The following is a 27329-nucleotide window of genomic DNA, read 5'->3' on the forward strand; positions in this document are numbered from 1 at the left end:
AATCTCTGAATGGTCTCGGGCTCACCTGTGGAACAAACTCCCAGAATGCATCAGAATTGATTACACTCATTTGCTTTAAAACAAGGTTGAAAACCCTTTTATTTACTGCTGCATTTCAGTAATTCATCATGATGTTCTACAATCTTTATTTTTTGCATCTCTTTTGATTTACAGTATGCCGGTCGGTCTGTAGTTCTTCCTTTAAACATTTTTACTTTTTAATGCATTTAAAAAAAAGTTTTTATGTAAAGCGCTTTGAATTGTGCTATACAAATAAACTTGCCTTACCTTTGACCTGAGTTCTGCGATGATCAGTTAAGACAAAGGGAAAACTGACTTATCATCTGATAAAAACTTGTTTTAAAATCATAGCCCTCAAGTTGCCTTGGCTAAAGCTATCAATAGCAAATGAGGATAAAAACAAGGTTTGGGCATAATGCTTAAATATAGTCTCTGCATTTAAATTATAAATCAATATTGTGAAAGTAGTTTTCCCTTCATTGATACAGTGCTAAACTCTAATAATTCCTCCCCTATAAGGTTAGTCCTCTGTGCTTTTAACTTGTGTCAGTTTCATATTTTGTCCATTTGGGGCTGCTAATGCACAGATTTTCCTCAACTTCTCTTCCAGCCCACCACAACTAGGTGAGTGGTTTCACCTGAAGACTTGTTGAAGATAGGTGTTGACTCAAAGGAATAAATGACAAAAAACGGACACACAAACACATGCAAACTCATCCGAAGGGTCTCTTGGGGGGGTGGCTGTTGCACAATACAGCAGACTGACATGTCTGAGTCTGTTTGAGCTCTCTATCAGAGCTCAGACGCTTGTCACGTGACCCCTGACCCCCGACGTGAGGGACGTGGCAACAGTCAAGAGGTCGTCAGAGTTTTATGAACCCACATTTCTGAGAAGTGGATGGCGTTTATTTTTGGCATTCAAAATGCACACAAACCAGTCTCCTTCAATCAAGCGTTTCCTCTTTTTATCTTTTTAGCAACCACTAACAAAGGCGTGACAAACCACTAACATTCACTCCTGCATGAATTAAGGATATAAAATCATGTTGGGGGGGGGCTGTGTGTTTTGATCAAGCTCCTCCTTTTTTTCTATGTCATACTGTGTTTGCATATCTGTGTTATTTACTCCTGCTGGCATCCTCCCACAAATTTCTGAAGCAGATCCGTATCAATTTCATCATGAGGAAACCCTGACATGCTTTAGGGAGGGTTGTCGCACCAGTCTGACAGGACAGACGGTGCCACAATCACAGCACAAGCACACAAAGAACATTATAAGCAAGCGGCAAGAAGAGTTTTCATATCCTGGAGGTTATTTTTGTCCTGAAGAATCCTGTCGTGTCACATGGCTAAGCTAATGGTTTCTATTTTCAAGATACAATGCAGCTTCAGTCTTTTGGCTGGCTCTTAAAGGGGAGAGGAGGGAGAAAGAAAAAGGCAGTGAATGCACCATATGATCAGCACATGGGGATGTCGTAATTTTGTATTCATTAGCAAGACGCACTGAAGGAATTGAAGTGGGAAGAGGGAGGGAGGGAGGGAGGGAGGAGAGGGAATCTGAAAGGAAAGAGAGCAGAAGCAGAAGGGAGAGGAATCGAGGGAGAGAGGGAAGGAGGCAAGGAGTGAGGGAGCCACTGACGAGAGAAGAGGGAAGTCTAAAAAAAGGTGGAGAGGGAGAGAGAGGAGTCAAAGAGCAGACGCTACATGTGGCTGTGGAGGGAGTGATCCCGTCATGGAGGGGGACAAATTCAAATTCTCAGGTAAGACAAACTCTCCAGGAACTCTCAGCTGAGATGGGCTCACGTTTCTCTCCCGGAGTTTAATCGGCTCTTTTATTGGGACTTGAGTGATTTTTCTGCACCAGTCTATTTTCCCTCTATGGTATTTTCCACTCTCTCATTCTGTCCCATTTGCTGACTGCATGTTTTCTTTGGGGTTTGGAGCTGGAGTCTCTGCAGCGTTTGTAGCAGCCTCGATGACCTCCTTTACTCTTTATCCACCCGGTTCCTGCAACGTTGTGTCTCAACTCTGCTGTGACTCATTGTTTCCTGTTAAAAGCTTTGATCCTGGCAGGTCATCTGTCCGTCACTGTGGCTTTTCCTGTCTTTTAAATTTGTAATCAAATCTAACTTTTGTGTTGAACTGACACAAAACATCACTTTCTTCTCAGAGCTTTCTGCCTCTCTCGCTTTTTTCCATGTGCATTCTCCCATTCTTCCTTGGTGTGAAAACAGGAAAGCTCTCTGTTTGAACAGTACTACTCTTGTCCCTTGTGGCTCTTAACCCGCGTTGGTCATTAGTCAGTCCCTCCTTTAGTTAACAGGACAGAGAAAATCCTGCTTCATTTAGAGAGCAGTGACGGGCCAACTTTGCAAACAAAAAAAAACCCACCCCGCTGCTACGTGTGTGTTAGTATGTGTGGTGGACATTATGCTAAAGTCATCAGTGAGGCAATGCTGTCTGCTTCTGCGTGGAATTTTTATGAGTGTTAGTGTGCGTGTTGTAAAAAGCATGAAGAAATCTTTTCAGAAGTGGAAATGGTCAAGCGCCATGTGTTTTACTGGATGTGACAAAGAGTGTGCAGAAGTGTGGTTGATGGGGATGAATGTGTAAGCCCAGAATAACTCCTAGCACCTTGAGGTTGTGCGAAAATGTGGCCTCTTGTCTCCAGGTGCTTCCTCCAGCTTCAGTGGGACGGACTTTCAGTATTTTTCTGGATGGGCTTTCTGTGTGTTTCTGTGATGTTCTGAATATCCAAGCATGTATTTTGATATATTTTCAAGCATGTGATGTGTCTTAGTGCGTGGTTCTGGGCCTTTGTGAGTGTGTTTATACACTTTGGCTTGTTGCTGCTCTCCTCTGTATGCTTTCAATAGTCAAGGAGAATATTAAAACAAGATTTTTTTTGTGTGTTTTTTTTTGTTACTTTGGATCAAAGCATGTTTATCTCCCAGGTCTTCCTCCATCAAGTCCGCCATGTTGCACTGCTATGTTTCCATAGCAACCCAGACGGGCTAAATCAAACAGTCGCTCCAGAGCTATCATAGTTTCACCTCCAAGCCTGTAAAAGGAAGGTGGTGGTGTTACGTAGGTGTTATCCTCATCTGTATCATTGCATTGTTGCATGCGGTGGTTCCATTATTGTTCACCTGCTCACTGCTTTTCTATCTTAAGTTTTCATGGTCTGCATCACCCCGTGCAACCCTTAGAGCATCAGCTGGAATCATTTATGTTGCTCTAAAGCAGATCTGGCCCTTTAAATCATTAAAATATTTCCTTCAACTGAAGATTTTAATTCTTTTAGCTCAGAAGTAGTTTTTGCTTTTTCAAATCCTTTCTCTTATATTATGTCGCTCAGTAGACATCTTCACTCTGCTTGCCATATTTTGACATCATCCCATCTTATCCAGATCTGTATGACCAGTAGGGCTTGTGTGCCTCAGCTGAACCCGTTCACTTCACAATGAAAAAAACAAATGTTCCCTTTTTTTCTGGTGTTGATGGTGATTTGCAAGTCTCCCTTTGTTTCCAGTGCCTTTTTCCTCCCACATGACTCAGCAGTGGTGATATGACCTGCTGAAACTGCCCGTGAACCACAGAGATTGTGAACAGAGCATGAAAGGATGCATGTCTCATTAATTCCAGTCACAGTGAGATCAGCTGATGAGGTCTGGTTAACCTCCGTATGACACAGTCACAGGCCCAAACTCATTGAAAACTCATTGAAAACTCAAGGTCATGACTTTAATCCCGACTTTCTGACAATCATACCAACCTTTGATCAATCTACCGGGACTTTGATGTTTAATACATTCTTCTCCCACTAGGTGGAGATGCTGAGTTGAATAAATCAACATTAATACAGTATAACGGTCCAGTCTAAATGTTTTTAGCTTTAACTGAATGAAACAACTTGGACCAATCCAACAGGTGGCATGATTTATTCATTACATTCTATGAATATCCAAGAGAAGAACTTCACCGCTTCCTCCAGTATCTCGTTCAATATCAGACTCAACGAACCATCATTTATAAAAGAAAAGGAGGAAGTTCCTTCTCACAATTCCTTGCACCTGCTCCATTTCCTGAATATATACTAAGACGGATCCATATAGATAAATATAAAGACTGGAGGGTAAAAGGGTGGCCTGTTTTCCTGGGTGGGTTTTCTCCAAGTACTCCAATTTCTTCTAATGGTCCAAAAACAAACATGTTAATTTGATTGGTGAGTCTAAAATTGACTCAAAGATAGCATGGTTGTTTGACTCGTGGCCCTGTGATGGGCTGGCAACCTGTTTGGGGTGTAACCTGTCGCCAACCCAGTGACAGCTGGGATCCACTCCAACTCCCAAAGCCCCCCCCCCCCCTTCCACACTCCTGACCCTGAACAGGATTGAAGAGTGTACAGAAAGTAAATAATTCAATCCAGACGTTTTTTTTCAAGCTTTCCACGATATACAGTACAGACCAAAAGTTTGGGCACACCTTCTTTGTACTGTATTTGCAGTACAGACCAAATTTTTCATTAAGGGTGGGGATATTTTCACATGGGGTCAAGAAAAAGTGAAAACTCTATACGTGCCTGTGACGGGAGCTACGGAGACAGTGATGACAGTTGCTTATGTTACTTTACGGCAGATGGAGCAGGGTGAAGGGAGTGAGTGAGGCCTATTGAGCGTCATCTCTGATGGCGGACAGCTGCTCTCAGTAGTTATCAAACTATCTCCCCCTATACATGAGGGATAACGCACAGACACATGCCGGCAGCATGTGTGTGTTGCACAAACAAAAAAGGGATATGGCCATTGTGAGTGTTTGTGTGTGTGTGTGTGTGTGTGTGTGTGTGTGTGTGTGTGTGTGTGTGTGTGTGTGTGTGTGTGTGTGTGTGTGTGTGTGTGTGTGTGTGTGTGTGCATTTGACTTCATGCAGTGCAGTCACACCATGTTTCCAACAGGTGCTGCATTTGATTAAAGTTAGGGGAGTCTGGCTGGGTGCTGATGTTTAACATTTGGTAAAGGGCAGCTGCTGTCACCACAGCTGTGCATCTACTTTAGCTGCAGCTACTTGGCAGTATGTGCTCTGGGGCCGCAGGAGGGGGCTTTCATGTGCATGTGTCTGCAGTACTGAGAGACTGCTGAACATGCTTGCACGAGCTTCCGCTCTGTTCACTGTTTATCAACTATTGCAGCTTCTTACATTAAAGGTATAGTTGTAGATGTGCATCTTTTAGACGCTTGTGTGTTTTTCAAACATCCGTAAACCCCAGACTGTCAGAGATCCTTCTCCCTGCAGTTGATTCATGCATTTTGAGAGGACAGAGCTGCACTGCACTGAACACCAGGAACCTCTCTTGTGCGGCATGATTCTGCCATTAGTCATGCTCGCTGTGTTGCTTTTCCTCCCACAGCAGGCACATCTTCCTCCATCCAGGTGTCAGTGTCACCTCATACCTCCCTCTTCTCCCTAAATATATCTTCTTTTCCTTGACCACCAGTAGAAACCACAGGCACACCACTTTTCCTACGTTCACCTCTCCCTTTTCCCCGTTTTGTTGTAGCAGTTGTAGCTGCTTATTATGGAGGTTGCCATGTAAACAAAGTTACAGTAACTCACAAGTCCTATCCAAATTATACAAGCATGTGCAAATGAGCAAGCACCATCCATGCCCACAGATTTGACTTCATCCAGATGGGTTGTTTGGCAGCCCCCTGACGCATGGGTGAGCTGTCTGCTTTGAGACCAGCAAACCTTTTGTTTGCTGCTGGATGAGTGCATCAGGAAGCTGGAATTTCCTCCATAGTTGTTCCTGGAAATAACAATGACTGTCTAAGAGTGACATGGAAAGCAGTGACAAACAAGTTCTAAATCACCTCTAAAACAACAGCTTTTACACCTTTCAGCTGATCTGATGGTAGGTCCTTCTGTAGGAGGTATGAAGGTAATACTGCAGAATCTCAAATGCGTACCTGCATTTGTCTGTTCAGACAAAGACAGGTGTAAGCCACAAACTGCAACACTGAAGCGTTTGTGGTTTGTGTATGTACATACTGACATATGCAATTTGCCATTTCCCTGGCATTGCCCTAACAACTGCCACACTGGCCTGGCACGTATCCAAGTTGTTCTCTTCTCCTCCCACTCCGCTCCTATCGTTTTTCAGCTCCTAAAAGGGCATGAGCCAGATTAGAGAGGTGGTGGTGCCCTGGGGTTTCTTTAGGCAGGGGGCGGCTGTCTCCGTCTCTCTTCCTCTATAAGCTGCGGTGCAACATAACACCAGCAACTGCATTTGCAAATGCATTGTTATATCATAATGACCAAAACTGACTTCAGTCTGAGCTGGAACTCCTTAGGGTCAAAATTGTGCATGTGTTTGCTGCTGCTGTGTCACACTTCACCGTTGAGATTGTCAGCTTTGTCTCACAAGGAAAAACGTTTAAATCTTTATATTTATTCACTTGTCCACAACAGTGGTGTCAAAGAAAGCTATGAGAGGGTGATGTTGTACATTCAGGCGATATATAATTATCATCTAAACCCTCTTCCTTCTATTCATCCCATCCCGGCCACCTTTGGCAACAGGTGGGGTTTAACCCTAGGTAGGTTGCCAGGCAACAGACTGATGAACAACTTAATGCTCACACCCTCTCCTATGGGCAATTTAAAACACTGGTTAACCTAACATACAAGTTTTTTCTATTTTTGGTGTACCTGAAGATTGTAATAGAAGGAGATTAATATAATTGCTTTTTCCTCTCTTGTAGCTCGTAGACGTGTTCTACTTCAATGGAAGGACCAAAAACCTCCATCTCCCAATTCTTGGTTGAAAGACCTGATGTCATTTTTATATTTAGAGAAAATTAAATACGGTATTAGGGGTTGCTCTGATAAGTTTTCTTATATTTGGGAACCTATTCTTTCTTTTGTTAATTCTTTGGCATCCTTGGAAGATTAATTTAATCTGATTTAACTTAATTACAGAGAAGTATGATATTGCTAACCATGTCTCATTTTTTTTTAGGGTTCCTCTTATGTCAGTTTATTTAAATTTTTATTCATTTATCTTATTTTATTTTTTTTATTTATTTTTATTTTTTAACTTTTTTTGTTGCTGCTGTTTTGCGTGTCCTGTATTTTAGTTTATTACTTTATTTTTCCTATTATTATTGTCTTCAGTCAGAGTTTGATTGGTAATCGGTACTTACTTTGGGACCTGTTTATAATTACGTATTTTGCAGTGTGTGTGTTTTGGGGTGTTTGTTATGTTAAGTTTTGTGTCCTTATTTATTTTATTATTTTTTTTTTTTTTTTTATTTAGTTATTTATTTATTTATTTATTTATTTTTTGAGTGTGTATGGTAAAATATAATATAATATTCTGTCGAACCCTTTAAAAGAAATGTTTATTGTGTAATATAATTTACATGGATTACCCAATAAAGAAACATGTTAAAAAAAAACATACAAGTTTTTTGGACTGTGGGTGAAAACACACACAGACATGGGGTGAAGATACAAAACTCCTTCAGAAAAGCCTGAGATGAGATTTGAACCACAGGGTTTTCAAACTGTGTGGCAACAACAGTGCTAACCACAAGCCACCATGCTGCTACTATGTGTAACCATGTGTTTTGTTCTGTTTTTTGTATCGCAAGCTTTAACCAAGCATTAAGTCTAATATAACCCAGCTATGTACATCTAACGTTACCATTACCAACTGCAACCTACAGCCAAGTACAAAAGTCCCAAGTTGTGGGAAAATATGGGATTTGTTAGGAATCTAATTCAATTATCTGGCATGACAGTATTACCACATTCTCCTATCTCCTTATAAGTGTTTTTGAACATTTAATATAGTAATTGTGTGATTTTGTGACAGTTTGACAAGGATTTGAAATAAAATGCTGCAGTGAAAAAAGACCCAAATGGAGACAAAGGGCTCTTTTATCATCAACTGACGGTGAAGATTTTAGTTCTAATATCGGCGATAAATGCCTTTTAAAACCTTTTATCACCCACGTGGCTTATATCTAAGGCATATCTTCTGCAAACAGCATGTAAAGATTAGGATTTGAGTGGATGAATCATGACTACAGTGATATGAATGAAGCCCCTTACATGATGAAGAAACCTTCTGGTCTTCTCCCAGGGTGACAGTTACAGCAGATGGGATTAGTGCTGTCTGGGCCTGCTGAGGCTTGCAAGGATATGCAGTGAAAGGAAATACACATTGCTGTTTGTGCCTGCATGTCTTTCTATCTTTATGTGGACAAATTTACTTTTTAAAAACCCTTGGCTGGTCTGCAGAGCATCAAATGGCTGCGTGAGGGTTCAGACATTTGGGTGGATCTAGGTCAAAAGTAGGGATAAGGGGTTGGGGAGAGGCATTCAGTGTGATGGTTACAGAATTGTAACATGTCTGCTAGTGATAGAGAGATGAACGGGAGAAGGGGTTGGGTGCTGTTCTCTGTGTGCATGGACGTTTATAATTTTGCATGCATCTGCTGCAGAGATTGTCTGTGTGAATTTTTGTGAATATATGCAACGGGTGTGTTTGCCATGTGCCATGTGGGTGGAGGGTGTGTCTGTAGCAAGATTCTCCTCATGTCTCATTCTTTATTTCCAGATTATATTACTGGTTGGCAGTGACACCACACTAATAATACTGTTAACCCCTGCGACAGGTTTTCTACACAAGTACAACACTGCCCTCTGCTGGAGGAAGTGACACACTGCGAGGTTTTGAGAGATTTCACAAGAATATGACTACAGATGTTTTCGCATCTGGATGGGGGGGATAGCATGAGTTAGACTTCTGAGCAAGGCAGATGGAGACAAAGAAGATGTAAAGAGGTATTTCTGTTTGGGAATCTGTGTGAACTGTGTCAGCCAGATGTATTCACTGGGGGATCACAGGTTTATTGAGGGTTACATACTTTGCATGGTTCAGTGGTGGGGAAATGTGGTGTAACATTAATCTCAGATTGCACGTTTTGCTACAGTAACCCTTCATATTTATTTTCAAATTCAGCATGTCACTATGTGTTTGTGCACTTGCACACATCTGTGTTTATCATCGGTAAACATGCCCAGATCAACAGAAAGTGCAAACTTTGATTCCAATGTAAGCAACAAATTGGCTTTCCAGACATGCTTAAAAATCTCATGTGCTTTATGATAAATTGCACACATGACGGCAGCTGTTGAGGGGATTGTAAACTCTTTTGATTCCTTTACAACATGACAAATTTGCTCAAGCTTACATCCAAATCATTTCCTAATTTTTCATCTCGATTTTCATTTTTCACCTTTTCGAAAAACATTTTTTGCACGTCTTAATTTCGTGTACCTTTTCATATTGATGTTGGGTGTTGTTTTGCTCTCAGGGATCTCTTAATGAAAGTAGTATGTCTTTGCAGAGTGCAGAGAGAGAAGAGCATCTGTTAACATGCATGTAAAGACACAAATACAGCTGTCAGATTTTGCATCTAAACCAGTGAGAAGCTCACAGACCTTCAGTTGTGTTGCTTGTGTCTGCTAGAGGATGAATCGTAGCTTCAGGGTGCCACGGCACTTAAAGGATAAGCCTATTAAAGTTAAGCCAGTGTTGCACGTCTGGTGAGAAATGTTTCAGAATCACAAAGTATTGCTCATCCCCAGTTTGTGTAAGATGCTCCGGTAAACCGGTGATGAGACAGAATGACAGCACATTCTCCACATACATTCACAGACTAGCACACAGACATCCCCCTCTTCGAGACACATCCACATGCACGCTGACCAACACCCTTAACCACCCTTCCCCCTCCGCCCCCACACACAGAGCCTCATTCATGTGGTCATTAAGTCATTAGGCTACTTATTTATTGATGTCTGCCTCCAGAGCAAGTGAGCATGTCTGCCGAGTTACTAAAACTCCCGCGTGAGCCCGCCTTGACCATATTAGTCCATAGTCTCTTTCTGCATTGCTACAAGTGTAACTTTTGCACTCTATCAGGTTTTCTCTGCGATAAACTTGGAAGTAGGATGCTGGAGAGTCAACTGTGGCAGCGTACTCCACCATGTGACCATGCCACCAGGAAGAGGCTCCGACTGTTTGCCTGCGAATGATCTGAGCGACCCAGTGGGAAAATGAGAGGTTTCACAGAAAGAAGCCGTAGTCAGAGAGGAGGGCTGCACAAGGGGAGGGAGATATGAAGGGAAGGAGAAACAGAGGGGTGGAGGGAAGAGAGGGAAAGAGGAGGTGGGGTAGAAGGCTTTCGGGGAGGGGGGGGGGGGACTGCTGGCTCATTCCAAACTCTGGAAGTTGAGAAGGAGGAGAGAAAAATAAGTTGCTGCTGCTACACTGAGAGGGGAGATAGGCAGACATCAAGCTACTCGTTTTTTTTTTTTTTTTTTTTTTTTTTAACTCTCCCCTCCTCTCTCTAACACGGGCTCCTAATTTGGGATTTGTTTAAAAGCTGGACTGCGCCTCGGGAAGACTTTTCCTTGCTAGGGAAAGGGATTCCTGCTCCCTTTTCTGTCTCTCCCACTCTCTCTCTCTCTCTTTCGCATTATAAACACACGCACACACACGCTCGCAACCCCAAAAATGTCTGATTCCACTGTCAACGCTCACTTGGAGGGGATCATATCAGACTTTGAAGGTCAGTTTCTTTCTGTCATGTGCTCTGCTGCTCCTCCGTTTGCTTTCTCCTCGTCAGTCTGTGCAGCGAGGCTCTCTTTAACCCTGCCATGAGGGGACCGGGGATCGCTTCCACATGGTTGAGTGGAGAAACAGAGTTGGAAACGTTTGTGGATGTCTGCTGTGAGGTGTGGCTGTGAAAGGGATGTTGTGCTTTAATTGTTACTTTTAAGTGATCTTTGATATAAATGTGCATTTCTTCTGGATTTCTTACGAGGGGAGAAAGTGTGTGCAAAGAAGAAAGCCTGCAGGCGATTACGCTTCTCTTTAACTCACATAAAGGCAAAGTAATACCCTAAGAGCTCGGGAGATTGCAGCAGACCATATGGCTGTGAGGTGAACACCTGGAACACCTCCCCCCGCTTTTCTGTCTTTTCCTTTTGATTTCCCTGCCCCTTGCCCAGAGATTCCCTCTGTCATCCCTCTCCTCCCACCCCTCCTCCTCCTCCACCACCTCTGGCTGTGCTTCCACTTTTCCTCTCTCAGCAGCTTGTCCATCCACAGCCCCTCGGCCTGGTTGGAGGTGGATGTGGGAAGAGAGGGTGGGCAGGGGGCTGACAGGCCGACACCTCTCTCCCAACCTGTCGTTCTGTCTTACAAATGTCTGTCTCTCACAAACGCATAGCCATTAGGAATGCATCCGCACTTGTCCGGAGCTGCTCCTCTGTCAGCACCATTAGCTTTAGGTATGTATGGAGGACCTCTTCGCCTCTCTTCCTGTCTTTAGGTCTTTAAACCTGTAGCTTATACAGTGCAACGGAGCAGAAAGATAAGCAGCGTTCAAGAAAGACAGGCACCAGGAGCAGAGAAGTTTGCCTGTGGCTTAAAGTCATGCTTTTAGACACCCCCTTGCTCCTGTGCAGCATTGCTATAATGGGCTACTGTTGTGATTGTCAGTGGTGTGTGCTGCCCCTGGTTGGGCTAAGTGTGCAGTAATACCTTTGTATCACCACAGTGGAACATGATGCATGACCCTGTGTCGCTCAGTGACACAGCAAGACACAGAGCCGGGGTGGGGGGGGGGGCGTGTCATATGAGAGTCAGATTTTACTGTAACCCATGAGCATTTATCATGATTGGTCCTTTTTAAACAAAAAACATCTACTTTTACTGATTCTATTGTTTCATGTATGCACAATTCAAGATTTGGTTTTGAGAAACTGTCCAAAACAAAAGATAGTCACCGCTACCACTCATTTTAAATTTTGTAATTTTTAGCCATCCTACCGAAACCCATTAAAGAAAAGAACAGTAACAAAAGAATGAATATATGATCTGTAAATTCATCTAAATCTCTGACTACTTAACAAACACAACTACAAAAGAAATTCAAAATCAGAATCAGAATCAGAATACTTTATTATCAATGTACCTGGGTACTGTGAGATTAGAGGTAGCATCACCTCTCCAGTGCAAGATAAATAGCAATAGTGCAAACAATAAGAAATACAAGAAATATAAGTAATATAAAAAATATAAAAAATGTTAAGGTGCATTTGAATCGTTTTTTTTTTTATTTTTTTTTTTTGTATTTTTATTTTGAGTATGTTCATTTAATAACTTTATTATAATAAAATCTAGATTTTCATAACAGCATAACACACTCAAACAATCTGAGGAGTTTTATCACTCATCATTTTGATATATTTTTAAGTGTTAGGGAATTCAGGATAATAATTGCTGTGATGTTGCTAAAAGAATATTAGTAGAGGTCTGTTCATGTAGGAAACAAGACTTCAGCAGCTCAACGTTGAGCTGGATCGTCATCTCTGATGTGCCAGAGCTTTTAAACAGGAGACGGATCTGGACAGTAGGAAGGCCGGTCAAACGTGCACCGTTTGTGGCTTTGAAACCACATTTTTGAAAGTTGTGGCAAAAGAGGTTTGGCGTCGTCCTGCTGAAATAACCGCAGACCTCCCAGTCTCCTTGAAGGTTTGAAAGGTAGCATATGTCTTAAATAAAATGCCTCTGCATCAGTGCTGCTCTCACACACATGCAACTCAACAATACGGTGACGCACCGATGCTTCTCTATACGATCACAGAGGCTGGCTTTTCTACTCTTTGGTAATAACATCCTGGATGTTCTTTCTTATCTTTGGCACATTAGAACAAAACATCTGGGGGGTTTTCCCTACAAACGGAAGTTGAATTGGGACTCAGCTAACTATAGAGCACGTGTTGACTGTATTTCTTTCCATCTGGCACGAGCTCGTGCCCAGAGAACTTGGCAGCATGTCTACAAAGAAATCATAGATGCCTTCATTTTCACATAATAAAGTATCATGTTACATCCCTGGATGAAGCCAGAAATTTTTCCAAGATATCCTCAATCTCATGTAACTGTTATCATTGTGGCTCATTCTTGTGCAGTGCAGCCTGAAGACTTGTAGGTCATGTGCATGCAGCAGCAGAGATTTTTCCTGAACTCTTTGACTGTTTTCACTGTAGTATTTATGTTAAAAAAAACGAATAACCTAAATTTTGTGTTGATGTCGTTTTTTTTTTTTAAACTGATCAATGATTCCGTGATAAAGTAAAGCACAAAATAGTGAGTCACAACCTCTTTTTATTAAGAAAGATCAACCTTTTGGTGGTTGCTTTTTAAATAATATTTAATTCTGGCACCCTTAGCAGTCAGAGCTGCATTATTTGTTTATTCTGTGATAGCTTCAATCTTTCTTCCCCTCTCGTCCATCTTTTTATCATAGCGCTGCTGGCAGCAAAATATCGATTTGTTCATATTTTGAGTGATGATGGTGCTTCAGCGATTTCCTTCAGACGTGAAGGCTACGCGGTCCGCTGCTGGTGGACTAATGTAAAGCTGTTCAAGCCTGAACTCGTGTCCTACTCCATCTTGTTCGGTTTATCTCAGCTGACATTAGGTCGGAGACGATGTACGCCCTGTCTGAAACAGGGCTAACAAATGAACACCACAATTCATTATTACACCTAGAGTATTTGAATGTGTTTGGAAATAAGCAGACACCTACACAAGCACAACGAGAATACAAAACCTCCAGCAAAGGTTCGGAAGGAGAAACGGAAGGAAAGATGATGTGATCAGTTAGGCGTTATACTGCATACAAGTAAAAATATTACACGTCCTATAATCCTTTAAAGGCCTCACAGTAAAAGTAGACAGACTTGTGTGTGTTTTGCTGTGTCACCATTGCAAGGCAGAGTCGTAGGGAGACATGATTTTCTTTCCCATGGGGCTGATGACCTCAGCTGTGGCTTCTGCTTCATGACCTGCAACAGATCATCCACCAAACTATCAGGCCTTCTACTGAGACACAAAAACACAAACATATCCTGTCTTTTAACATATTGAATTCTCTGTTTTTCGTTGCAAAAATATATCTGTTTTCCAGCACAGCTCTTACTAGTTTGACTTCAGATGATGTGAACATACATTAGTTTAATCGTTAAAATACCAATTCTTCGATGACAACCATGTCAGGCTCTCTGTTAATCTGGCTCTCTTCTCCGTATGTGTGAACTGCATGTTAGGGACATTTGCTGGTCTGGTGAGAGGAAATTCCACAGGAATAGATTTCTGTGGTGGGTGAAAATGTCTGGGTAGGCTGTAGAAGAGTGGATGCGAGCGCAGCCGGGCCTCTTTTTACAGCCAGCACGGCACTCACCAATGACTCACAAGTCTTGACAGCCACTCTCAAGATTAAGTCAAACAAGCGATCTCATGATGAGGAATTAAGCTTTAATATACCATAATAAAGGAATATACATGTAGTATGGGCCTATTTTTCTTAGTGCAGTTATACTCCCCTGTGTTCTGCAGTATAGCTGATCACTGTTTTTCCTACGGGCATTGATACGTTCCTGCGCTGTCTGTAACTTAACGTCCTGAAGTAAACAGCAGTGTGTTCAACAGAAGCTCAGAGTCAACGCTTTATTATTATAAGTTGTTACAAACACAACAATATATTTTATAACTGTAATTTATACACAGGCTGAAGAGAACATTAAGGGAATTTGTCATACAACATTGTGGCCATGCTAACTGTTCTGTCCCTCAGTCGTATGTCGAGTAAATTCAGCAACTTCCTCTTGAGCAGGGATCAGGTCACATGTTCAGGAACTCAAACACGTTTCATAGTAAAATCTGTTGTCATTAACTAACTACCACTTAAGTGTGGTGTTGGATTCTTTTCAGGAACTCTTTTAGTTTCCTGCCTCAGATCCACTAATGCCATGACTCATTAAGTAGATTTTCATAGCCCTCTTTAAATAATATATACGTCATGTATGTCCATTGTGTAGTTTTAAGTTGTAAGACTAAGACTCAATAGCCTCAGTGACCCAGTGTGTGTGTGAGAGAGAGAGGAAGCATTTTCCCACAGAGGATCCTCCTCAAGAACCTCCGTGCTTATCGGCATAATCAGGCCTTTCTAGCCCCTGCAGCTAGGACAGGTTTCCTGCTGCTGACGCAACTGCTCCGGTGCTGAGGGGAAGCACCAAGGGTCACTCTGCACAATGAACACAGCAAATCTTTGTCGGGTTTTGAAGTTAGATGTTGTTTTGCTCCCAGATGAACCTGCAGCGTAAAAATCTGTGCCAAAGCCAGCCCCAGGAAAGTCATCGACTCACTTAACGCTGTGGCTAAAAACAACTAGTTCATAACTGCAGATTTTTTTTTCTGGTATTTTTAAAGGAAAGATTTATTTTTTCCCTTCATTCAACCGTTAAAGGACAATGTGTGTGACTGCTGTTGCAGAAAGTTGGGCTGTGAGAATGTTTAAAGTTCCTTTATGCAACATTTATGTGCAGAAATAAAAGCATTTCTGGCAGAAATAAAATATTGTGTTCATAATTGTGTGTAGAATTATGATAAAAACCACCTTTGTAATAACACTTCAGACTATGTATTAAGTAATCACTACAAATGTGCTCCTGCAGTATCAAGTGTTGCTACAGTAATTCAGCAACCAAATACTGGTTCCAAAGACAGCTCCTGGGCTTTTCACTGCAGCCATATTCTCAATTTGTTGCAATCCGCAATTTTGCCACTAGATGTCACTAATTCATACGCAGTACCTCAAAGGAGAAGATGATTGTCGGGGAGGCAGCAATGTGCCGCATAGCTAGAAGGTTCTGGTTTGACTCAGCTGAGGACTTTCTGTATATGGCATGCTCTCCATGTGCTTGCGTGGGTTTTCTCCTTGTTCTTTTAAGGAAAAAAAACTCCAAACACTTACACATTTGGATCTTGGCGATCCTGTTATCTTATTAGTTTTTTGTGTGGGCCTGTGATAGTATGGTGACCTGCCACGGGTGTAGCCCACCTCTCACCTAATGATAACAGTTACATGTTAAAACCCTATGATGACTCTGAAAAGGGTTAGGGTGGTATGGGAAATAGATGGATTACTGTGACGAGCTTCAGTTATTAATACTTATAATACATATATTTATTGTTAATTTTTGTATGCATTGTGTGATGGTTCATATCCAGACAGTATCTGTGTGCACAGCATTTGCTAAGGAGCTAAGATAGCAGAGCTGAAACTCTTATCGCCGCATACAGTGCAGAAATGAAAAGTAGAAAAAAACAATCAATCAATCATCAAGTTTTAAAGCCACTCTATGCACCAATACAATTTCAGAGTTTCAGAGTTTAAAACCCAAATTTACTATGTTTCCTGTCCTATAAAAAAAAAAAAAAAAAAAGAAAACAGAACACATGCCAGTCCCACCATTAACTTGCCTCCTATGGTACACTTGATCGCGGGTCAGGCCTCATGTAACCGGAACTGACTTTGGGTGGCTGGTCGTGGCTGGGGTTTGTTGTTGACAAGACGAGGATGTCTGCAAGCTCCTCATCTTCAGGGCCTTGGACGCCATAAATCGTCATATTACAGAACTGTAATCGGCATATGGCTACTAAAAGGTCATTAACAAACTGAAGAGCCTTAAGCTTGAGTTATGGTTCTGCGTCAAAACGACGCCGTGCCTACGTTGCCTGCGTTGGTTTGACGCAGAACCATAATTCAGGCTTTAGAAAGAGCTTTTTTGCGGTCAATGAACACAACAGCAGAAGTGGCAGAGGGAGACTGCTGGTCACATTTTTTGCAACATGATTCGGGGGAAATTGTTACTCTACTTTGATGAATGTGATGATGAATTATCCTGAAGGATGATCTGTGCGATGAGTAGATTGAAGCTGGAAGGCAGACAGGGTGTCTGGTGAGGGATCTTTGGCAGCAGCAGAGGGCTTGTGCCACGGAGAGCCCACGGTTACAAGGTGGCATAAAATATGAGAACATGATTTGATATATGGATCTTACTAGTGATGAGCAACAAGCAGGGGACACAAAATGCGCAGAGATGAGCTGATAGGCTGCAGCTGTATCAGAACATTGACGGGGCAACAGGCCGTCACGCCCACAAGAGCATACGGACGCAAACACGGAGAGACAAGGGAAAAGGATGAGGGAAACAAAAAAAGGGAGACACACCTCCCGAGCAGCTGCAGTCATGACACGGTCTCTGTTGTTGTTTGGTATAAGGCCAAGATGAATGGTTCTGTCTATGTCTTTCAGGTTATGTTTTCAGTTTACTACTTTAACGTCTTCATCATCTTAATTCCAACACGCACACCTTAAATTGTCACCTTGTGACAACACTGTTACCAATTAGCTCCACACTTTTCTTCTTTCTTCTTTCAGTTCTTGCAATACTTCAAAAGTCCCTCCACTTTGCTTGGCAATCACATGAAAACCCCTTCAAGTTAAAACGGATGCATTTTTGATGGATGATTTCAGATAACCTCCGGTGTCTTTCCTATGACTCCACAATAAAAGCCGTCCTGTTTTTCATTAGTTGAGTGATGTTAATGTGAAGCAGCTGCTGAACAAAATATTGGGTTTGCATTAACAGTAACCTGATACAGGAGTAAACACTGTGGTCTGCTATGATGCAATGAAAAATGAATAGCAGTAGAGCTGTTTGCATGTGAAGGGAATTTTAACCAAGTAAAAGTCAAAAATTAACTAAATCATCTTATAGAGAAGTGATAAAAAATGTCAACTGTAAAATATGCTGCAATAAAAACTTTATTATAAGGATTCGAACTTCACTTCAAGCTTGATGTAGATGTTTTAGAGATTGTAGTTCTTTAAAACTTAAAAATAATTAATGAGAATTGTCTTGCTCAATGTCAGCCACAGAGGACAAAACCTTTATTGACCAGTGCAGCTCAGTGTCATGCTGGAGGCATGTGTTGCTCTGTTTTTACATGTAGCAGATGTAGCATGTGATTTTCTGGGACTATTACAGTATTTTTATGGGACTGAATGACTAATTGTTAGTTGGAAAACATCACAGATGGTTTGGTTCAGCGATTTCCTTATTAGACAGTCTGTTTGCAAGATAAAATTCAAGATCAAAAAAGTATAAAACAAAAAGAAAATTCTTCAACTCCAGCTGGGGAGGTATGACAAGACAGTTATTTGGACGTGCACACAGGCTGGCAGACGTACTATCTTGTTAATACAAATAAATGTAAAAAGATTAACTGGGGTCTATCCATCGAGCCTTTTTCATAATGCATGCACATCCCATGATCCAGTGACATTATCAGGGGCTTTGGCCCCAACCAGAAAATACAAAAAAGGTAGTGTTTACTTTACTCTCCAGCTGTGTTTAAACACTCACACATCCAAAAAGAGATAGTAAAACATCTGTCAAAGCCTCTGTCTCCGCTGTGTCTAGGACATTGCTGTGCTGGCTTTCTGTCACCGGTCACGGAGCACAGCGAGCATGGCTCAAGCCAAACAAGTCATTATATCAAATTGACAGTCAAATACAGTTTTGAGTAACGCGTGGAGATTTTGCTGCCGACTTTCGCTGTTCAGGAAAGTATCATGGACGCCATCAACTCTTCAAGTGAAGTCCACTGATCCCTTAAGCTCTTGATGAAGCACATGCTTAAATTCAGTTAGCGCTGGCTCCACAGCTGTACGACCAAACCGAAGAAGCCATTTGCTCTACGGATAAAAAGGTTATTGATGGAATTCTGAAACACATTATATGTTCTTATTCAAGAAAGAGCAAGATTTAAAAAAATGCAAATCTACTAAATCTGGTGTTAAATAAATAAAAGCACATTTAAAAGCTTTAGCCATTTTAATCTTTGCACAATGCTATTTGGCAAATTTGCCATTTTTGGAAGTATTTGGCAAAGGGCTAAACATGTTCGAGAAAATGTGCTTCATGAACAAGTGGAGCAAGACTCAGGACAGGGGCCTCTTGCGTGTAAGGTTAAGGGCTGGCTGCAGTTAATTAGCGGACTTAGTAATGCTTCATTCACTCTAGTCGTGCATCCAATGAGTTTTTACAGTTTTTGTGACTAATGTGTCATTTGACTGCTCTTGTCTCATGCTTAAAGAAGAACACTGGAAAGGGATGTCTGCCAAAAAAGAAAGGATCTGTGGTGGTAGTGGTGGATTATACGCTACAAGTGTAATCTTTCTGTCACTAGCTTTTATTGTCATGCAAAGTGTTTACCGGCATAGTAAAACACATAACTTTCCTATTATGGTCTTCATGAGAATACACATACAACAGACAAAATATTTAAAGTGAGCAATATTCAGGGTTTATTCAGGAGTCTTATCCTCATGGGACGAGCTTTGGAGACCCTAACTTGTGCTACCATGAGATTAGGAGTGAGATCGCAGACTCTTAAATCAACTTGTTATTAACTGCAATTATCACCGTAAAATAAACACTGGTCTAACATTTTCTGCAACAAAATGTCACAAAGGAAAAGTTTGCTCACTGATACAGGCAGCCATCTACTTAGCACCCGAGTGCTAAAGTTAAAAAAAAAACTGTAACGTAGCCAGGATTTGTAAGGCACTGAGACGAGGGCTTTCTCCCGTGCTGGTGTTTGGCTCGTCAGTCTTGAGGCAGGCCAGATTTGTGTGCAGATTCTGGGATGGGGGCCATGCTGCTGCTCCACACATGAAGCTGCTCTGGTCTCTGAACTGAGCTGAGGTGAGCCAGGAGTCACCCCACATCTGACAAGGAGCCGATCTGTTGTGAGAGAAAAAGCACATGTAAAACAGCCCTATTCAGTTAAAGAGACGGTTGGGTGGCACAGATGAGTTTTTGGCGCCAGTCTGGCCAAGGTATAAAGTTACATTCTTGTTCTAACAGCAATATAGAATTGAAATCAAATAGACTGTTTTGTAAAACATGCCCTCAGTGGTAACAGAATAACATTTTTTTGGGTGAAAGTACTCAAAAGGAGCATTACAAAATACCTAATTACAAGGGGAAAAACTCCTACAAGAAAAATCCTACTTACATTTAAAAAAAATAATAAAACAATCTAGGCTACACATTGAGAGTGGATATACTGATCTTGCCCCTCTGACTGATATTATAGTGTGTGTTGCACCAGTAGAACAACGCATCAGTGTGTAGACTGCTTGAGAGACCCTGGAGGTGGAATTAGATTAAACTACTTTATGCAAAGTCTTATTCACAGATGTTGAGACATGAGTGTAAGGGGAACACTGACACACATATCTATTTTCAGTTTTTGGAATTAGATTTTTGAAAAGATCATTAGATAATATGCTTTTCTTTTAATAAAACCATGTGAGATGTTGCAAAAGGATAACATAATAAATAATTGTTAAATAACAATAATTTGTGTGGAGCTGTCACCAGTTGTAACCCCAGCTAAACCCTGCTTTTTTTCCTCTTTTGTTTACAATATGTTTTGTAACTTTCCACAGTTTTGTGTCAACTTTTTCTGTTTAAATATCCCATTATCCTAACACACAGGGCGCCTTGGTGTTTTCTTTTTTTGGACATTTCAATTTTTGTATTTATTTAGTTTTTCTAAATTGCGTTTTGGGGAAAAAATTGCAAATTGCAAACTCGTTGGAGCCACATACAGTACTTCCTCACTAAGTATCTTACAAAATGTGGCGAATATTGGAGAAATCAATGTGGTGATGAGTCACGTGATCAATCAGGGCTGTTTCCGCGGGCTGCGCAGGTGTCGGTCAGGTGTTTCCAGGTCGTGTTTCGAGATACCCGTGGACAAATTAGAGACCTGAAAAACAAACCCCTTCTTTGTAGACTGGAATAGCACTTACAAACGAAATGCTTACGAGCTACGTGAAACGTGTCAAATCAGGTGAGAGTCTTTTTTTTTTTTGTTCTCCAGTAAGAGCTGGAGAGGGGATTTAGTTTGCCACAGTAATGTAAATCCACCGCGGTGTTCCCGGGGACTGCTGTCCTGCAGGCTCTTCTCTGCTGCTTTATTGCAGCAACAGTTGTATATCGTTACCAAACAGTTGGGTCTGCTGCTTGCCAAACAGATCACACTTGGTCCGAAGCTTGTTGCAGTCTCTCAACTTTTTTTTTTCTTTCTCCTGTGAAAGAAAAAAAAAAACCGTGTAATTTTGAACATGAACTTCATTCTAATAAATATTGCTACTTTTAGCTTTTATTGCTTTCTTTAGTGTGTGCTGATGTTGATTGAATAGCTCATTGTCCATTTAAAGGGGACCTATTATGGCATCTAATGCCTAATTTAAACAGGCCTTGAATGTCTTAAAAACAAGCTTTTGATTGTTTTTGCTAAATAAATTAGAACTTCCGCCTCTGAGCCATGTCTTTATCATCACATTCTCTAACCTCATTATCTATGCTGGATTCTGAGTGGGCGGGGCTATGATAATGAGGCTCTGTGCTGATTGGCTGCCTGAATGACGTGATACACCGCTACGGAAAAATGACTGAAGCTCCGGCCGGCGGAGTTAGTTGTGGGCGTGGTTTCACGGATCGGACGCCAATCTATATAAATCGCTCCCGACGAAAGGGAGCAGAATCTGAACGGCTCGTAGATCCACATCACACTGGACGGATCATCCGGGCAGCTGTACAGACACTGCAGAATTTGCTTGTTTCCTCCTTCTCTAAGTTGGCAGGCTGAGGGGAGACCACTTTATATATGTTAAAGAAGAGAAAATGTGTTTTTCATAATAGGTCCCCTTTAATATGGGTTATAAGTCTTCATGTCTAATCTCAGGTGTGTGTGTGTGTGTGTGTGTGTGTGTGTGTGTGTGTGTGTGTGTGTGTGTGTGTTTTCCAGCACTGAAGCGGTCGTTTGAGGTGGAGGAAACGGACGCATCCACCCACCCATCTCCCCTGTCTCGCCGGACCACCAACCCCCTCCGCTCATCCACGTCCTCTGCTTCCAGCCAGCGGTCCTACGATCTGAGCTCCCGCAACTCAGACTACCCCTCCTCTAGATCTTCTGCCTCAGAGTCCTCCAATCCACGCTCCCCAAACACAGGCATGAGGCGCATTGAGTTAACAGGGGGTCGTAACAATGATGCAGCTTCCTCCCGTCGCGCAGAAATGTCTATTGAGGTCTCCTCCAAGCAGGTTGACAACTCACCCAGTGCTGGCATCGCCCGCTTTGGCCTCAAACGGCCAGAGGTCAGCCTCAGCAGCCGGAGTAATGCACTCGAGGTCTCCTCCAGCTCCATCTCCAGCACCACAAACAGAAGAGCAGATCTCAGCGTGACACGGCCTCAAGAACCCCCTGCCCCTCCCAGGAGGATGGATGCCCAGCTGTCCTCGGCCCCAGTCTCCAGGATCCCAGATCCCCCTCAGAGAAGAGCAGAGTCCTTGTCTCAAAACGTCAGTCCAGTGGATGGGATCTCCAGGAGGCCAGAGATGCCCGTCTTCAAACAACCGGACAATTTGGTGCCAAGCAGTCCATCTGAAAACAGCAATCATCAGCCACCAGCACCCACAGGCCCCCTGCCTTCCCTGATGGAGCCCCATGTGGAGAGGGTGCAGTCGCCTATTGCAGAACCACCTGCAACCCGACCAACAGACAGTGAGTACCTGCACCTGAGTTTTATGTCATGAATGAAATAGCTGCCTTACATAAATTGTGTTGTGGAGGTGAACGGCTAAATGGTTTCTTTGTTGGTGTTTATCACTGTTGCATCCTGTTTCAACACCTTTTGTAAATCAAGAAGAAATTGCAATAGTTACGTGGCAACATCCAAGCTATGAAGAAATCTTCTGATTACTTCACGATGTTGCTGCTCAGTTTGCATTTTTCAGTTTGTGACTGCTGCATCTTGAGACACAATCATGTTGAGTTCAGGATGTGCTGAAATACTGTGAAACATTTTTACGATATTTAGGGTAACGTAATCCGAAAGTACAGGTAGAACTGGGAAGTAAAATTACTAAGGAAAAAGATCACAGCCAAGGATCCTTGAACTACTGAAGATTACCTGTAAATGTAAGTTAGTGAGGGTGATAATACAAAACCATGTTAACATTCTGATAAGCATTTTTAATTATTGTTGGTTTATCTTTTATTACATGGTCTTTATTATATATATATATATATATATATATATATATATATATTGTTTTTGTTTACACATTCCCTGGACATTAGTTGTTGCAGCTTTGTCACATAAGGGAATGTCTGATAGGAGTGCTAAAGAAAAAATATATCAATCCTTTTTCATGTTTTTTTTTTTCTTGACAAGGCAGAATCTTCACTTTTAAGCTGCTGCTGACTTATTCCAAGTTGATTTGAGCTGATAGCAAGCACAAATCTCATGTCCCTTGTATTTGCCTTAACATGCACCATAAGTCTAGGTGAAAACTCAGGAAATGTGAGGCCAGTTATGGTTTGCTGGTGAGGAATTGAACATAAGACTTAGGGCCAGTCCCTTTTCAGCCCTACCCCTAAATTTTGCGCGTCCCCGCGAGGGTAGTGGTGTCCCAATTCCTCTTTGCATCTAGGGGTAGTGGCCTTAACGAGGGCTAGTGTGTATCAATCTAGCCCTACAGATCGAGGGATTTCAGATGCTGACTTCGCGACCGAGGGCCAGAAAGATTTCCCAGAATGCTTTACGTCATCATTTGCAGACTGTGAATCAAACAAAAAAACATGGCGGACGTTTCTAATTTTTAGTGAATAAAATCAATCTTTTGAGTTAGTGTCTGCATAATAATGCGTTTTTATTACATTTCTAGCGAGAAATATGTATTTTACTTTCATAATATTCACTCAGTGAATGTACATAATCACTCGCTTGCCCGTTGTTGCGAAGATCTTGCCAGAATAAAGGCTGATTTATGGTTCTGTGTTACACCAACGCAGAGCCTACGGCGTAGGTTACGCGGCGACACGTGCCGTACGGTGTGAGATGCCACGTAACCTTCGCCGTAGGCTCTGCGTCGATTTAACGCGGAACCATAAATCAGCTCCCGAGCCGGCGGCTCTTCTCATCTCGAAAACATCGCAGCAAATTTCTTAACAGGCGTTATTTGGATGAACTGAGCCCAGGTAGGGGATCTTAACTTTTACGCCTGAAAAAATATTAAAAGTTAATAAAGTGACATATTAACAGCGCTACAGCGGAAATTAAAACGGCTTTTAGCTCTGGGCTTCCTGATATGGTGTGACGTATGTGCAAACCTAACTACGCAGTCGCTTACGTACCCGAACGTAAACCACGCAGTGACGTAGCAAGTGGTGTCCGATCCCTAGGGAAGATTACAAGGGCCCTACCTATTTTTAGGGCTAGTGGTAGTGAGTGAGGGCTAGTGGTAGAAAGTAGGGGGTGTATTGGGATTGGCCCTTAAGATGACCAGAAGGGGGTGTACTACAAAGGGAGGTTGTGGTTATCGTGCATTTATCGTTATCCAGGTAAAACTGCCCAATTTATCACGATATTGATTTGAGGTCTTATCGCCCAGCCCTAGTACATCTACCTGCCTGGTAATTTGATGAGATATTGTGAGGAAATTAATGAGTGACGTATTTTTACAGATGATTTAATGTCCATTAGGAATGGGCGATATTTTACCGTTCACGATAGACCGTCAAAAAAATTTCCCACGGTAAGAATTTGTCATCTCGCAGTAAAAACGATAAATTCCCGTTGATGACGTTTTTGTGTAACAAACATGGCGGAAGGCGGATCTGAGAGCGAGGAGCTCGTTGATAAACAAGGCTCCAGCTTTGGAACTGGTTTGGATTTAAAAAGACTGACGAGGAGGAGCAAACATCATCTATTAGATGCAGAGTCTGCAAAAACCGAAGGAAATGGTTGTTACATTTTGATATAACGTTTTGACTATTACGAAAAGAAATTGCAATAGTTTCTAATTTGTGGCATGTTCCAACCACAGGTTAATTTGCACATTTTATTTATATTAGAAGAGGTCATCATTGATAGGGTTTTATTTTCAGTGAACTTTTATTTATTTGTCCTGTTTCTTTATTTATCAGGTTGTTTTTTTTTTGTTTAAGCCATGCAGTTTGAATAAATGTTGAATCTGTTCTTCTTACATTTCAAACTTGTTTCATTTCAGACATTACAGTTTTGCAGTACAGGTGTACTAATTTAATTGGTTTTTATTAATTCAATTTAATTGGTGTAGTTTCGTAGCATTTAGTATTCTTTTAGTAGCAGTGATTTGGGGGCTCCAAAGACTGAATGTGGTTATAGATTTATAGTTAAAAAGGTGGAGTTGATTTGGTATTTTTTTTATCGTCATTTTTATCGTTATCGGGATAAATGCCAGAAATTATCGTGATAAATTTTTTAGTCCATACCGCCCATCCCTAATGTCCATGTGTTTTTACCAAAGACCTCCTTATTCACACAGATCCAGATTTCTGCTTGGTAACATGGTACAATATGCATGGGTCAGCAGTTGGACTTAATATAAGTTACACTTCTTTCCGGTTGTGCTAAGGTATGAAGTGGTGTTTGTATATAGTAAATTACGTGGTGTTTGGAAATATTCACTGAGCCACATCCTGTTCTCCTTCCCCAGAAAGAGCCTAGGCTGGTTGTATTTCCTGCTGTTTTTTCTTTCCTTTTTTACTTGAAAAACACAAGCATTTGTGTTGCTTTTCTTCTTTCCAGAACCATTAGAACAGCTGCTGTTTATACTCGTGTATATCTGTGTGTTTGTATTCCTCTGGTGTCTGGAGACAGCTGTGCTCGTGGGTTTTGTCTCTGTTTTAGTAGTATCCAGGCGTGGGCGGCAGGGAGGTGATAACATTCCAAATCTGGAGGTCATAAAACATTTTACATAAAAATAGACTTTGACTTTGACTTCATAAGCTCTGTTATTTCTTACCCGCTCTCTAAAAAGCATTCATAGAAGAAACGTACATTTGATCCTATTTCTGCCTTTTGCTGAAGAGGCAGAAATAAAACAAACTTTACTCAGTAATCACCGCTGTTGGAGGGGTGAATCAGTCAGCTCTTGAGAATGCCAAATATCTGAAGTGTGGCCTTGAGTTAAGTGGAAAGGAAATGAGCAACAAAAAAGGAGAGGATTAACTCTCAAATTGTGCCACATTTGGCTCAGATTACCGCCTTCCTGCTCAGCTGAGGTGTGGAGGAAGGCCCTGCGTTAACCAGGCCTGGGAGGCAGCGACGAGCAGATAGGAGACAGACAAAATAAGAGCATTTATGGGTTCAAGGAGAAGAGAGGAGAAAAATTAAGAGAGGTGTTTATTGTACGAGTGTGCAAATATGTTTTAATGCATCTGTAGTCGTTAGGTAGTAAAATTAAACATGCAGACCATATCGATTAAACAACACCCAAATGGCACAGACTCAGTAAAATACATGTTGAAACTACAATTTTTTTGTTGTCTGTTTTTAGAAGGTAAAACTAGAGTTTTCAGTGTATTTCATGTTTACCTGTATCTGCTGCTTGTGTCACCACAACATCTAGTTTGAAGTTGGTGTTTTGTTTATGACCCATTTATTTAGTGCATTAAGCATAAGAGCTTGCATGAACTAATAAATCAGTTTTTTTTTTTTGTGCTTGCATCTGCACATAGGTGTCTCCAGACCTCATTTCCTGGGGCAAGTACTCCGGTATAATCGCATAGAGTAGTAAACCATCCAGCAGGGAGGGATAATTCAATTCAATTTCAATTCACTTTCATTTATATAGCGTCTATTACAACAGAAGTTGTCTCTAGGCGCTTTCCAGGGACCCAGAACATGAGTGTGATAGGTGTGATAGATTTAGGATAATAAGTTGAATAGCCTACTTCTGAAGATAGAATTCATTTTATGAATTTAGACTTATATTTTCCTCAATTATTTATGAAATATTTATTCTTAAAGGATTTTTGCATGGATGCTACTTTTTTAAATATATGTATATTTTAAAATCTCACGTACCCCCAGGGGTACGCGTACCCCCATTTGAGAACCACTGTCTTAGACTGATCTCTAGAGTCAAATAAAGCAGACTAATTAAGATAACTAGCTCCAGTGAGCTCCAAGAGTTCTGCTATTGTGTGAAGGTTTACACATTGTGCTGTGCAGCCCAGCATGCTTGTAGCGGACACATATAAGCTGTGTGGACGCAGCAGAGAAGAGAAGAGTAGCCTGCGCATGCGTGGAATATAAACCACAAGTGGGAGAAGTGAGGCGAAGAGAATAAGTAGGAAAGAAGCAGCTCGGATAGTTATTTAAGGTTCTCTTTTTGTATTTGTAGATCCAGAAAATGTTCATATTTTATTGAAAGTGAAGGTCTAATGTAATCCTGAGTTGTGGGGAAAC

At 41.5% G+C, this 27329-nt stretch overlaps 1 protein-coding gene across 4 annotated transcripts in view; it reads left to right on the forward strand.

Moving 5' to 3' along the window:
* The window catches only part of LOC133422689 (septin-9-like), an 83981-nt gene that overhangs the window by 19212 nt on the left and 37440 nt on the right, over positions 1–27329 (forward strand). For 2 of the 4 annotated variants that reach the window (XM_061712721.1, XM_061712723.1), the window contains exon 3: positions 21839–22594. In XM_061712721.1, the coding sequence (XP_061568705.1) occupies positions 21839–22594 (756 nt within the window). Of the gene's footprint in view, positions 1–1625; positions 1782–10477; positions 10665–21838; positions 22595–27329 lie in introns of those variants that run through there. The other 2 variants (XM_061712724.1, XM_061712722.1) reach the window with 2 other exon arrangements.

This window comes from Cololabis saira, chromosome 21, assembly GCF_033807715.1.
Source record: "Cololabis saira isolate AMF1-May2022 chromosome 21, fColSai1.1, whole genome shotgun sequence".
NCBI classification, from domain to species: domain Eukaryota; kingdom Metazoa; phylum Chordata; class Actinopteri; order Beloniformes; family Belonidae; genus Cololabis; species Cololabis saira.